The 13,359-nt window shown below is 36.1% G+C and overlaps 1 protein-coding gene across 1 annotated transcript in view; it reads right to left on the bottom strand.

Annotated features, from left to right (window-relative positions):
- The window catches only part of LOC110458349 (hemicentin-1-like), a 91,267-nt gene that overhangs the window by 53,852 nt on the left and 24,056 nt on the right, over nt 1-13,359 (bottom strand). Inside the window, exons 9-15 of the mRNA XM_021510006.1 lie at nt 11,526-11,639; nt 11,331-11,352; nt 10,995-11,062; nt 10,776-10,806; nt 10,038-10,111; nt 8,824-8,854; nt 8,498-8,562 (exon numbers count right to left, since the gene is read on the bottom strand). Of these exons, the coding sequence (XP_021365681.1) occupies nt 8,498-8,562; nt 8,824-8,854; nt 10,038-10,111; nt 10,776-10,806; nt 10,995-11,062; nt 11,331-11,352; nt 11,526-11,639 (405 nt within the window). The remainder of the gene's footprint in view (nt 1-8,497; nt 8,563-8,823; nt 8,855-10,037; nt 10,112-10,775; nt 10,807-10,994; nt 11,063-11,330; nt 11,353-11,525; nt 11,640-13,359) is intronic.

Below are 13,359 nucleotides of genomic sequence, written 5' to 3'. Positions count from 1 at the left end.
CCCAACACTGCCCCCACTTCCCCCACTCCCTCCCTCTCACTCTCCCACTCGCTTTAATATATGTACAGTGTATGTATACATACATGTATACATTGCAGTTGCAGGGAACAAGGAAACATATCGTATGATATTGTACTATTTAAGTCCATAGTGTTTGTTTTGTTCTGTTATTATGTTGTTATCTTTCATCGTCCTTGGATACGCTGGTTGATTACTCATTAAGCTAATTCATTGTCAATGTCTGCATTCAAAGTAAATATAAACAATTGATCAATGAGCTAGCCGTATATATAGCCGGACATACATGCACGTGCACATTGATATCGTGACTAGCATATTCTTTGGGTCATTATTGAACTCCGGAAAATATACCAGACCAGACACGAGATCAGTGTATACTTCCGTCACCTGTTTGTACTTTTCCCTCCAATTGTTACAGACATGTTTCGTTTTCCTTGTCTAGTTGTTCAATTTTGAAGATCGGGGAATACACACTCAAACTGTATGTGCGTCTGTCGTCACACTTCCGGGAAGGTAAGTTATTGAAGTTCAATTCTAAATTAAACAAACTATGTGATGTGTTGTGTCATGTTTTGTTTCTCGGAAAACCCAAAAGAGCCGGATGAGTTGGTTTATGTAATTGTGTGAATGATGTTTGGAACAACCTGAATATAGAAAATGCATTGGGCGATAACGAGTTCAAGTGTATGTAGCTCGGCCTTCACATTCCACATAGTTTGTATTAAAGCAGTTATAACCGTGAACAATGATCGGTATTAAAACTATAAACTATAGAAAACAATAATTGCTATTTAACCGTCGTATCAAAATATTGTCCTTCGATCTTCACTCAATGCAATGAAGTCATGTCTCGTTCCCAAACGCGATATGTACACAGACGGGTTTGTATCCTGTAACGACACCATTTCACATACTTGTTTGTATCCTGTAACGACACCATTACAAAGCCGGGTGTGTATCCTGTAAACAACACCATCACAATGCGGGTTGTATATCCAGTAACGACACCATTACACTGCCGGGTTTGCATCCTGTAACGACACCATTACAAAGCCAGGAGTGTATCATGTAACGACACCATTACAAAACCGGGTGTGTGTCCTGTAACGACACCAGTACACTGCCCGTTGCATATCCAGTAATGACACCATTACGCAGACGGGTGTGCATCTCGTAACGACACAATTACACTACCGGGTGTATATCCTATAAAGACACTATTGCACAAGCGGCTGTGTATCCTGTAAATACACCATTACACAACCGTGTTTGTATCATATAACGACACCATTACACCGACGAGTGCATATCCGGTAACGACACCATTACACTGCCGAATGTATATCATATACAGACACTATTGCACAATCGAATGTCTATCCTGTAAATACACCATTACACAACTGGGTTTGTATCATATAACAACACCATTACACCGACGAGTGCATATCCGGTAACGACACCATTACACAGACGGGTGCATATCCGGTAACGACACCAATACAGTCGGGTGTCAACATGTAACGACACCATTCCACAGTCATTGGTATATTTTGTAACGACACCTTTACTCAGACGGGTGTATATATTGTAACGACACAATTATCCAGCCGGGTGTATATCCTGTAACGACACCATTACACAGTCGAATATGTAACCTGTATCTACACCGTTACACAGCCATCTGTATATTATGTTACGACAACATTTCACAGATGAGGTTGTATACTGTAACGACACCACACCACAGACGGTTGTATATCCTGTAACGACATACTAACACATTCGTGTTCATATCGTGTAATAACACCATTGCACAGACGGTTTTGTATCCTATAAGGACATCATTACACAGACGGATGTGTATCTTATAACGACACCATTACAAAGATGGGTGTGTATCTTATAACGACACCATTACAAAGATGGGTGTGTAATCAGTAACGAAAACATTACACAGACCGGTTTGTATCCATTAACGAAACCATTACACAGACCGGTTTGTATCCATTAACGAAAACATTACACATATGGTTGTGTATCCTGTACGATATCATTACATAGACGGGTGTTACCCTGTAACGACTCCATTACGCAAGTGGGTGTGTTTATATTTTAAGGACACCATTACACAAACGGGTTTGCATCCTTTAACGAAACCATTCCATAGACCATTGTGTATCCTGTAACGACACCATTACACACACGGGTTTATATCCTATAACGGCACCATTACACAAATGGGTTTGCATCCTGTAACGAAACCATTTCACAGCTAGGTGCATATCCTGTAACGACATCATTACACAGCCAAATGTATATTCTGTAACGACAAAAATACAGAGCCGTGTCTTTTTCATGTAACACAACGACACCATTACACAAACCGGTTTGTATTCATTTACGAAACCATTAAACATGTGGTTGTATATCCTTTAACGACACTATTACACAGACGGGTGTGTATCCTGTAACAACAATATGCCATAGACGGGTGCTATCCTGAAACGACACCATTACACAGCCGGGTGTGTATCCTGTAACGACACTATTACACAGCTGGGTTTATATCCTGTAACGACACCATTACACAGCCAGGTGTATATCCTGTAACGACACAATTACACAGCCGGATGTTTTTCATGTAACAAAACGACACCATTACACAGACCGGTGTGTATCCATTTAGGAAACCATTACACATATGGTTGTATATCCTTTGACAACACTGTTACGCAGACAGGTGTGTATCCTGTAACAACAACATGACATAGACGGGTGCTATCCTGAAACAACACCATTACACAGACCGGTTTGTATCCTTTAACGAAACCATTACACAGACCGGTTTGTATCCTGTAAGGAAACCATTACACATAAAGTTGTGTATCCTTTAACGACACCATTACATAGACGGGTGTTACCATGTAACGACACCATTACACAAACGGGTGTTTATCCTGTAACGACACCATAGCACAAACGGGTTTGTATCTTGAAACGACACCATTGCGCAGATGGGTGTGTGTCCTTTAACGACACCACCACGCAGACATGTGTATATCCTGTATCGACACCATTACACAGACGGCTTTGTATCCTGAAATGCCACCATTGCACAGCCGGGTGTGTATCCTTTCACGACACAATTACACAGCCGGGTGTGTGTCCTGTAATGACACCTTTACACAGACGGGTGTGTATCCTGTAACGACACAATTACAAAGACGGTTGTGTATCCTGCAACGACACCACTACACAGACGGGTGTATATTCTGTATCGACACTATTACACATCCCAGTGTATATCCTGTAACGACAACATTACACAGATGGGTTCGTATCCTGTAACGACACCATGACACAGATGGGCTTGTATCCAGTAACGACAACAATAAACAGATAGATTTGTATCTTGTAATGAAACAATAACACAGCCGCCGGGTATATATCATGTAACACCATTTCACAGCAGCGTGTGCATCATGTAACGACACCATACCACAAATGGGTTTGTATCCAGTAAAGACACCATTAAATGAATGTGTATATCAGTCAGGTGTGTATCATGTAACGACAACATAACGCAGATGGGTTTGTTTCTAGTCACGACAACATTAAACAGATGAATTTGTATCCTGTAACGACACCATTACACAGACAGGTGTGTATCTTGTAACGAAACAATAACACAGCCGCCGGTTGTATATCATGTAACACCATTCCACAGCAGCGTGTGTATCATGTAACGACACCATTACACAGCCGAGTGTATATCCTATTACGATACCATTCCACAGCAGCGTGCTTATCCCTTAACGACACCATTACACTGATGGGTGTGTATCCTGTAACGACACCATTACACAGACGGGTGTATATCATGCAGCGAGACACCATTAGGCACCGGGTGTGTATCATTTAACCACACCATTAATTAACCGGTTGTATATCATGTAACGATATCATAACACTGCCACGTGTATATCCTGTAACGACACCACTAGACAGACGGGTCACGTGGATGTTGACAATTGCAGTACAAGGTCAAGGGCCATTTCTTAAAAACACACATTCCGTATCGTTCAGTTTGATAGCAATTGTAATTTATGTATCATCAGTTAATTAATCGCCGTTTAGACAAAATTGGAAATTTCAAAATATTGTAAAAGATAATTTTGTAATCCTGTTTATTCTGGTGACATAGGAAAAGTCAACATTAAAGAAACAGGTTATGGAAAAGCAATTATATGTGTCCCTCCAATGGGCCTCCTATCATAACGTGTTTTGTAGACTGATTTATACTTCTGGATAGATTTTACTACAACGGCACTCTCCTACCACGACTTCATAACTCCTTACAAAGACCTATTATCATATAGTCAAACAAAAGGTCAATGTGTTGTTAAAACAAATAGGTAATATTTAACCGTCAATTGACGCAAGATTCTTATGACGTTTGATTCTATTATCTGTTAAGATTTCCTAACGAAAAAGGATATTACTAGTTATCATATTAAAATACCAACATGTATGTTGCATCTGCCGTTGCTTCGTCGGAACTTCAAACGGAAACATACGTAGTAAAGAAAAAAGACCATTTTAATTGGACAAAACTATAAGTATCTGCACACATTTCTCTGTATTTATTTGTTAAATATCTGTTGTCCAATCATACAAAATCAATCACGGCTTGAAATCAAAAGTGAAAACAAGACAAGTCTGAATTCCTTGGCCCCGATGTAAAAAAAAGCACAGCGATGTGCATGTGTTTGATAACCAATGAAATATAACAATACATTTTCTTTTTCTCCAAGGAGAATCAAGCTCAACATGGTTATGCATTACAGTCTCGCTGTATATCAATACATGGAACGGATACAGACCTGCCTCCTTTGTAATTGATTCCAGAATTTCACAAGAAAACTTATAAACATCGTTTTGTCGCTGATTGTGCTGAATGCTCAACAAAACAAGTATCCAAACTTGGAATTAGCATCCTTAGTATCATAAAACTTGGGCCACAGTCTTATTGTAGTACTGAAGTAGAATTACTGGGATATTGTTTTTAATATGTTTGCACCCTTAATACCACCATTCATCATACTTAACAGAAGAAGACCAATGCGATATAAATATAAAATCAAGACTTTTACGTTTCTGATTGACACAACTTTGTAGCGTTCGGAGATAGATTGTTCAGCAGACTTCATTCATTAGTTTAATGTTAAGTTCTTCATGCAAATCTTCCTTTTGTTGATATTTTGTGGTAGTTATTTTTTTGAACTGTGAATTACGGTTATGTTAACGTCATTTTCCTTTAGTTATTTTGTTTTCCTTGAGTGGAATTTAAAGTCTTTAGAGAAATTATCCATCCATATATTTAGTTCCTGAAAATCAATAATCAAAAATATATAACAAACACAAACACGTTTCAATCAAATGACATTTTGTACCACGTGCATCAAAGCACAACAATACAAAATTTATTCGAAATATTTATGTAACAGTTTTAATGACGGAAGCAATTTTAAGAAGACTTTTATCAAAATGGTTTCAAACTATGCGTGTTTGAAATTGTATGACAATATTCATTGCCGATGAAAAGCCTGAAGGTATGATGAGCAAGTACAAAGGCGACAGGGGTTCGATCCCCGATGTCGTTGTTCACATGGATATTCAGATAAATGTGTTTTGTCCTGCCCACCCAACTCCAACAACCCGGGTGGATTATAAAATGGTATGGGGTGGATGTTGCGATATCTGTGCTGTAGCATTCAAGTAAGGTGGCACTAGAAATGATGCCGTTGGACGCACGGTCCCATTACAAACAGAACACAACGCATCTCCAGCACACACGCAGGCAAACACACATAGGGATATATTAGCAAGGTGGCATACGACTAGTGGTTAGCGCCTGATAAGGCAGCTCCTACGAATTCCTCAAAATTGTATTGATTCATGTATATATGCTAATTGTATTATTTGTATATGTACTATAAAGCGCTTTAGAGTGGCTAATGCTAGCTAGATAGGGCGATATATCAAATGTATATTAATAATAATATTAACGGATATCAAAAGCTTAAATTAAGATGCCAACCTCTGCTAGCTTTTAAATGATATCCGTATACTTCGTTAAAATCTATTGAAAAAGCAAAACAGTCATTAAACTCATTTTATAAAACCTCATTTAAACTGTGTTGGTTACCTAATATTATTGTCTGTTTTATATGATACATTTTATCGATGGCCGACCGACATAGCAAAATCCAACCCGAAAGATTAACGTTGGTACATTGTGTTGATTCCGGGTGAACTGAACATGCCTCAGTTGTCAGGTTTCACATTTAGATTTTAACTAAACTTATACTGTTCTGTCGTACTCGTTATGTGTTATAAACATAGAACGCTTATTCCCAGCGACAAAAAAAAAAACCATTGCGGTTTGTTACAAATGTGTATAATCATACACATGAATATGATTCAGTAAGGTTATTTGCGTTGTGACCCATATCAGTATAGCATATATATATGTGATTTCGGTCTTCACATGAGTTTGACTTTCTGTCAATATAGTATCCTCTGATAAAGTAGTCTCCATGCCAAATTATATTATAGGGATTTTGTTTGCATGAATACTATCACATGTATGTTATATATACAGAACGTCAAACTCTGGTGGTGTTATAAACATAACGTATGACCCATATCAGTATGCCTCTAATGTTATGTGTACATACTGAAACAGACATTTTAATGAGCCACTGTGTTAACACAGATACCTAATCGCTGCCTATTCATTGACAAGTTGCAATTAAGAAGAGTCGAAGAAAATAATTGCAACTACATGAATCAACAGGATTTATAATTGTTCTTACTTCATATACTGTGTAACACAAGAACTCTGGTGTTTCTAGTGTATGGAAAAGTTCTAGTCCTAGTAAGTTGGATGGTTATTGTGAGGGGAATGTTAATACAATATTCTACATTTTGGAACTTGAAAAGAATATATGTTCAGTGTTTTGTTTACAATCTGAAAAATTATTCATACTACATCGTCATGTTCATGTTGCTATAGTATATAGGTTAAATAAACAAAAGTGTGATTGGTGTTCCTATAGCTACCTACCCCAGAATACCTTGCCCTTTAGTTTCTGTTGGGTTTTTAGAGAGGAAAAATGATCTGAGTTATGTTTTATTTTATTTTTATGAAAATTATTGACATGTTAATCAATTGTTAAATCCCTACCTGTCTTTAACCTTAATGTTCTCAACATTTTTGTCGTGCGCCTACAATGACTACAACAATATGTGTTTGGTCAGATGATTGTTGTTTTTCTGCCTTATTGTAGAAACTGGTGGAACAATACTGGTTAGAAACAACTGTTAACATTATTCATTTACTCGGCCTCTAAGTTACCACAATCGTTCCAAACATGTCAATATCGTCCTCAGGCATAAACCGTTATGGACTTTTTTTCCCCTATAAATTGACATAAATATAAGTTGAAGAAGTAGCTTGTGAAACATAATTTGGACATTGAACCACCTCACTTTTTTTTACTTGAAATGTTAAGTTGCATTAATGTTTAGATACAGTACATGTTATAATTGCATATTTATAAATATGTTGTCATAAATAGCACCATTCCATCCGTTTCATACATTACATGTAATTCAACCTGTACATATTTGACATCTGACTTTTGAGTCACGAATGGCACATTTAAGATGAAATAAAATTCACTTCTGCCATCTCGGTTAAACCAGTTGACCAATGTTGTGTTTCCAAACATCGAATGTCCGTAGTTTGGTCGCTGTCTATCCGTCCTTAATGAATGACGTGTTGATATAGATTTGTTTTGAGCTTGAACCTAAATGTAAAGCAAAAGAAAATAATTATTCTTTAACCACAACGAAAAGTGTCTAAAATAAAATGATCTAGCATCGCTGCAGTTTCATTTGTTGGTGTTTGCAACTACTATTGAAATTATTGATTAAATGTATCAAAACAGTTTGTATTTAGCATTTTTATGAAAAATTAAATGAATCTTTATTATAGTAATAGAGCAAAAGAATGTATGATAGAAATTACACGCGAAATATATTTAGACATACTATATAAGGGAACACTGCATTTCAAATATTGATCATTTCATAAAATCAACACGAATCGTTTTCCAAAATAAGTAGCCATGTCGTTTTTACCCAAAACATGATGTTTGGTTAAGTTCTGAAAGTATTGCAACATATAGGTACAATATCATTTGTATATAAGAATAGATGTAGGTAAGTTATAAAAGAAATACCCGCATATCAACGTATTTCTTAATGTAGCTCGCTTATTAGGTAAACGGACAAACCTACTCGTGCGCTTAAGACATATATTCGTCAGCACAAGATGGAAACATGTGCGCCAGGTATTGTGCATGCATAAAAGTGTTTTGCAGTGCATGAAGAGTGTCATCCTCACCTCTCCTTTCCTTGAGTTCCTCGTATACATTTGGGCCCGATACTCCTCCAAGTGTTTCATAATTGCTTAAAACAGAATCATTAGCTAAGTAAGTTAATTGAATACGTAGTCAATTTAATGTTAAATATTCATGTTACCGATTTGTTTGTGTTTTGTTTAAAATAAGTTTGACCACAAAACCGTTCTATTTGGTTCAAATGTGTATTTCCCTTTTTCTTACTTCTGCATAGTTACAGCCCCCATGTTGTTTATCATTGCAAGTGCTTCTATTTCTGTTCAATTACATAGTTTTAAAAGGTGTCGTGCAACTAACAAGTAAAGATTACCTTCTTTCTGCTCTTTCATCCAAGACAATATCTACATCAACACAAAATATGTTTAATGAATGCTTATTTGAGAAAGAAAATCATGGGTTAAAAGTTCATTAATCTTTAGCAATAACACAACATCTGTAATGTAGCGATACTTTTGTTTAATAACTACGTATTATTGGACGATAAACCAAGCGCGTGCTTGAATTATTTTGCCAACAGAATATGCAAGTGGAACGCTCTCTCAAAAACGTTCCGGGTCTATCAAATCCAAATAGGTGAACAATGGGACGGGTTTCCATTGTCCAATTGGGGTCAAATGTTATACCTGGGAGATTTGTTAACAGACAAAATCAAACAAAAGTTTCTATCTAAGCTTCAGATCCACTAATCGTTTGTTGAGCTCATGACCAGAATGTTCCAACTAGCTAACCAAGGAGGTGACTTGAAGTGGTGTTCATACATCTGTAAATGTTGGTTCCATTTAAGAGCAAACAATATCGACAGATTGATATCTTTATCGCTTTAATATTTATCTATTTTCCAGCAGGACTTTACTTTTTAGTGTTTGTTGTATGTCAATATAAAACAAATCATTGGGATTTCGGACCCCATACAATGGAGATCAGGTCACCAATGCTACATGTACCAAGTGCTTCACTTCCATCAGCCATACACAAACAGTCTCAGCATTCGCGGGGTAACGCTAATGCAGCGGGCACGATTACTCTCTGGGTGATTTGAAAATAATGGGTGATATTATGTATGTTTTTTAAATGTATATTACCACCAAATTACTTAGCAGACAGTTTTTGACTAGCTAGGAATGTCCATACAGGAAGTAGTAGGTTTTCGGATACAAATACTATTTGTGTTAAAATAGACGGAACAACGTTTTATCCCAACCTTTTTTTTGGGATTGCTGGTATTCAACTTGGGACGGGACTTCCAGAAGAATTGAAGAATGTCAATACATTTAACAAGTTTAAACAGAAAGTTGTCAAACATCTTTACTAGGTCAATATTTAAGAGTTTGCTATGTTAACATATATGTAAATTAGGCATGTGACATTTAATTGATGAAACGACTTTGCATGATTGATAACTAGCACATGCATTTTACTAACAAGGCGACCATGCGGAAGATTAGCCCAGGGCTAAACATGTACATATCATAAATACAGAATGTCTATTACTAGTATTAGTATTAATATGAAAACAAAGCGTACCGTGTGCAGGTCTCGCTGGGTCGTACACGTTTTGTGCTGCCAAGTCTGTTGCATCCAATTTAGTATACAGACTTCTGCAATAGACAATCCCCATATAATTGATTGCATTGTCGTAATCAATTTAGTTTCTTAGTTATATCCATACGTACATGATCTCAATTTAGCAAATTATACAGAAATATACTTAAAGTGAAAAATACTAGATAAGCCATATCCCTTCGTTCTGATTGAATGTTTACAGGTCACATTGATACATTTTACTACTGTGTATAAATGCGGTAGTTAGTTCAATATTTTAAATCCCATGCAATTTATCCTATTTAAATTAAATCAAATTGCAACAGTTGATATAAACAAATCTTGTTATGGAGGTCCAATTCACAATTCCAGGAATATTTTTGTTAACAATATTATATAATTTGTGGAAATTTATGTTTCAGATTAGGAATATCACTTTTTAATTGAATTTATTTAAAAGTTTGACTACCGAATTGTATTTTTCGATTAGTTATATATATATAGTATACATATAACACTGAGTTTGGACAAGAGCAACCCTATACAAACAATATCAATACAATTATGTTTAGAAACAAGTTGAAAAATAACAAAACCGAATAAATTTAATTTTCTGTTATAGGCAACCGTCATTTATAATGAATTCATCAATGCATTAATGAGTTATCCGGATTCACGAGGTATGACGTTAACTGTTAGTTTTAGAGAATAGATAATTACCGTTCCTGATCGGATGTTATTCCTGCCATTGCTGTAAAATATCAATTGAAACAAAGTTAACAGTACCATTATTATGATAAACATTGTTATACGAATATTTTTCCTTGTAATAATAATACTCTTATGTACATTCCAATTAAGAACTAAACGTTACCATTGAGAGTCATGTAATCGCTTAAAGATTCAAGCTACAGTTACTGATAGTATGGTAACACATACCGTGTTCCGAATCCTCGATGCTGGTGAACGGTTTGGGGGACGTATTGGTGCTGTTTATCCGTCGTTTCCTTGATAACATGTACGATTTAACATAACCTATGAAACATTACATAAATTAAGCACTATTATAAAATGTTAATAAATCTATGTTACGGTGATAGCATACCTACTTTATATTATGATTATAGAATAACTACCGTATATTCGTTATACGAACAAGTAGACAGTTATGATGACAAGGACAAAACAGGTAACAGCAAATGCTGCGCTATTTTACGCAATATTATTATCGATTACGTATAAATTGAATGAATCAAATATACCCATTTTACTTACATAAATGGAAGATGTCCAAATCCTGTCAAAACCAATATCATGAAAGGGTACATTAAAAGCGCAACACAGTGTGATACTATCATAATAATATCGGAGTATCAGAATGATTATCACAACAGACATATATCTTGTTTCAGAAAAAACAAATACTTAATTGAAAAGAAATAGCTAATGGCGGCGTTGATGTATACGTACTTGTCATAAACACACCAATCCCTAGGTTGATGAGCAGTATGAAAACGGAGACACAGGTAAGAACAATGGAGGTAACGAACATTTGTCTATAAAATGGACAGGCGTCATCACAAACTGAAATCATACCATAATAAATATAATTCAAAGATCGTACAAAAAACATACATTGGTCTGTCTGTTAATTGGATTATCATATATACATCGTGCATACATCAATCAGAAATGTTTTACTTACAATCTTAGAATAATGACAAAATATTCATATACACGTTCTGTGTATATTTAGCTATGGATCACTTCGTAAAGGTGACATTACAGTTGTTGTCATGCAATGCAATATTATGAGTCAATCAGGTATATGTACCCTCATGAGGTACCAATAAAGGACTGTATAATAGTAAAGTAGGATGCTTCAACCTATTAAACTTTACCACTAAGAGTCTTGCTTGATGTGAATACATTTGAGCGTTTATGCTTGTAACTAATATCTTAGAGCTTTAGTTAAATATAATATGTATGCTTGCATGTAATGATTGTGTAGTAAATAGGTAAAACCATTATCCATATACCAGTATGTACATGTATCTGAGGACTCAGATCTCACGAGGGAATAGCGACTTTGTAGATATTTCTGGGGTGTTGATTTTATTATATACTGATACTATGTGCTGCAAATATTGCTCATCGTTACTGTTTCAATGGCTGTTTTGTTTCGATTCGTCTATTTGATCAGTTGAAGCAACCAGCGAATTCAATCCAATAGGAATTTGGCCACTGGAGCAATACAGCCAAAATACTGTCCGAATTACTTACGTCAGAATCATCAAAATCATCAGAATAATCAACTTTTGGACGGCATTTCCTGTTAAAATAGAACTTTGTGCACTGTTTCAGTATCTACTGGGTGGACGAAAAGATAAGATAAGTATGTATTGCTGATCTTGTAATGTTTTATCGATCATTATAAAACTAAGTATTAATCAAGTACAAATCCAGGTGGACGCTAGTTGCTTATTTAATATTTTTTTTATTTTTTTTTATGAACCCTAGAGGACGCGAGGTCTGTCCCGCTCCTTCGGGGAAGCAACAAAATAAACTGTTTCGAAATTTTGAAAACTATTTTACAAGAAGTGTATAGGTATTTTAAATTTTTGGTAATAATATCGTTAGCTCTCATTGCGATCATCTTCATATATATGTTAATTCTTGATATATATGTATACATATGCGTTATAATCGGGGGGAAATATCTCTCAAAAACAACCCTCCGGATTTCGCCATAATTCCTTTCAAGGGAGTTAATTGAGTATGGACTTATGTGATATGTAAGTAAGTTACGTATTGATGTCGATTGAAGTCTTGTATTTGAGTAGCAAGTGATCGTGCAATATGACGCAGGGGTCAAAATATACTGAACACAAAAAGAAACGCACAAAGTTCCCTCCTGCAGTACACCTTAGCTGTAAGGATATAATGGAATATTTGGTCAGGTTTTACTTCAAGAACGATCTCCCTTCCCGTGACGATGTCATTGTGTGACTTAGTGAGCTTCTTTAGTCCAAATCACGCGGCGTGATCAAGCCAAGCCGGAGTATTTCAAACAAATTATCTCAACGGATACTCTAAGTTCAGCCACATTAATTTTTCACGTTGGCATTTTGTTTTTGCCATTGACTGAGATGCCACGCTTAACGCAAATTCAGAGGGGTAGAGCAATTGCGATGTTGATGGATGGTTATAGCCAAACTGCTGTCACACGGCAGTTTGGTGTTGGCCCGTGTACAATTAACCGTCTCTGTACACGTTTCCGTGCTACTGGGTTAGTTTCCGATCG

This window comes from Mizuhopecten yessoensis, unplaced genomic scaffold (assembly GCF_002113885.1).
Source record: "Mizuhopecten yessoensis strain PY_sf001 unplaced genomic scaffold, ASM211388v2 scaffold9559, whole genome shotgun sequence".
Taxonomy (NCBI): Eukaryota; Metazoa; Mollusca; class Bivalvia; order Pectinida; family Pectinidae; genus Mizuhopecten; species Mizuhopecten yessoensis.
This window is presented reverse-complemented; position numbering and strand designations above follow the sequence as displayed.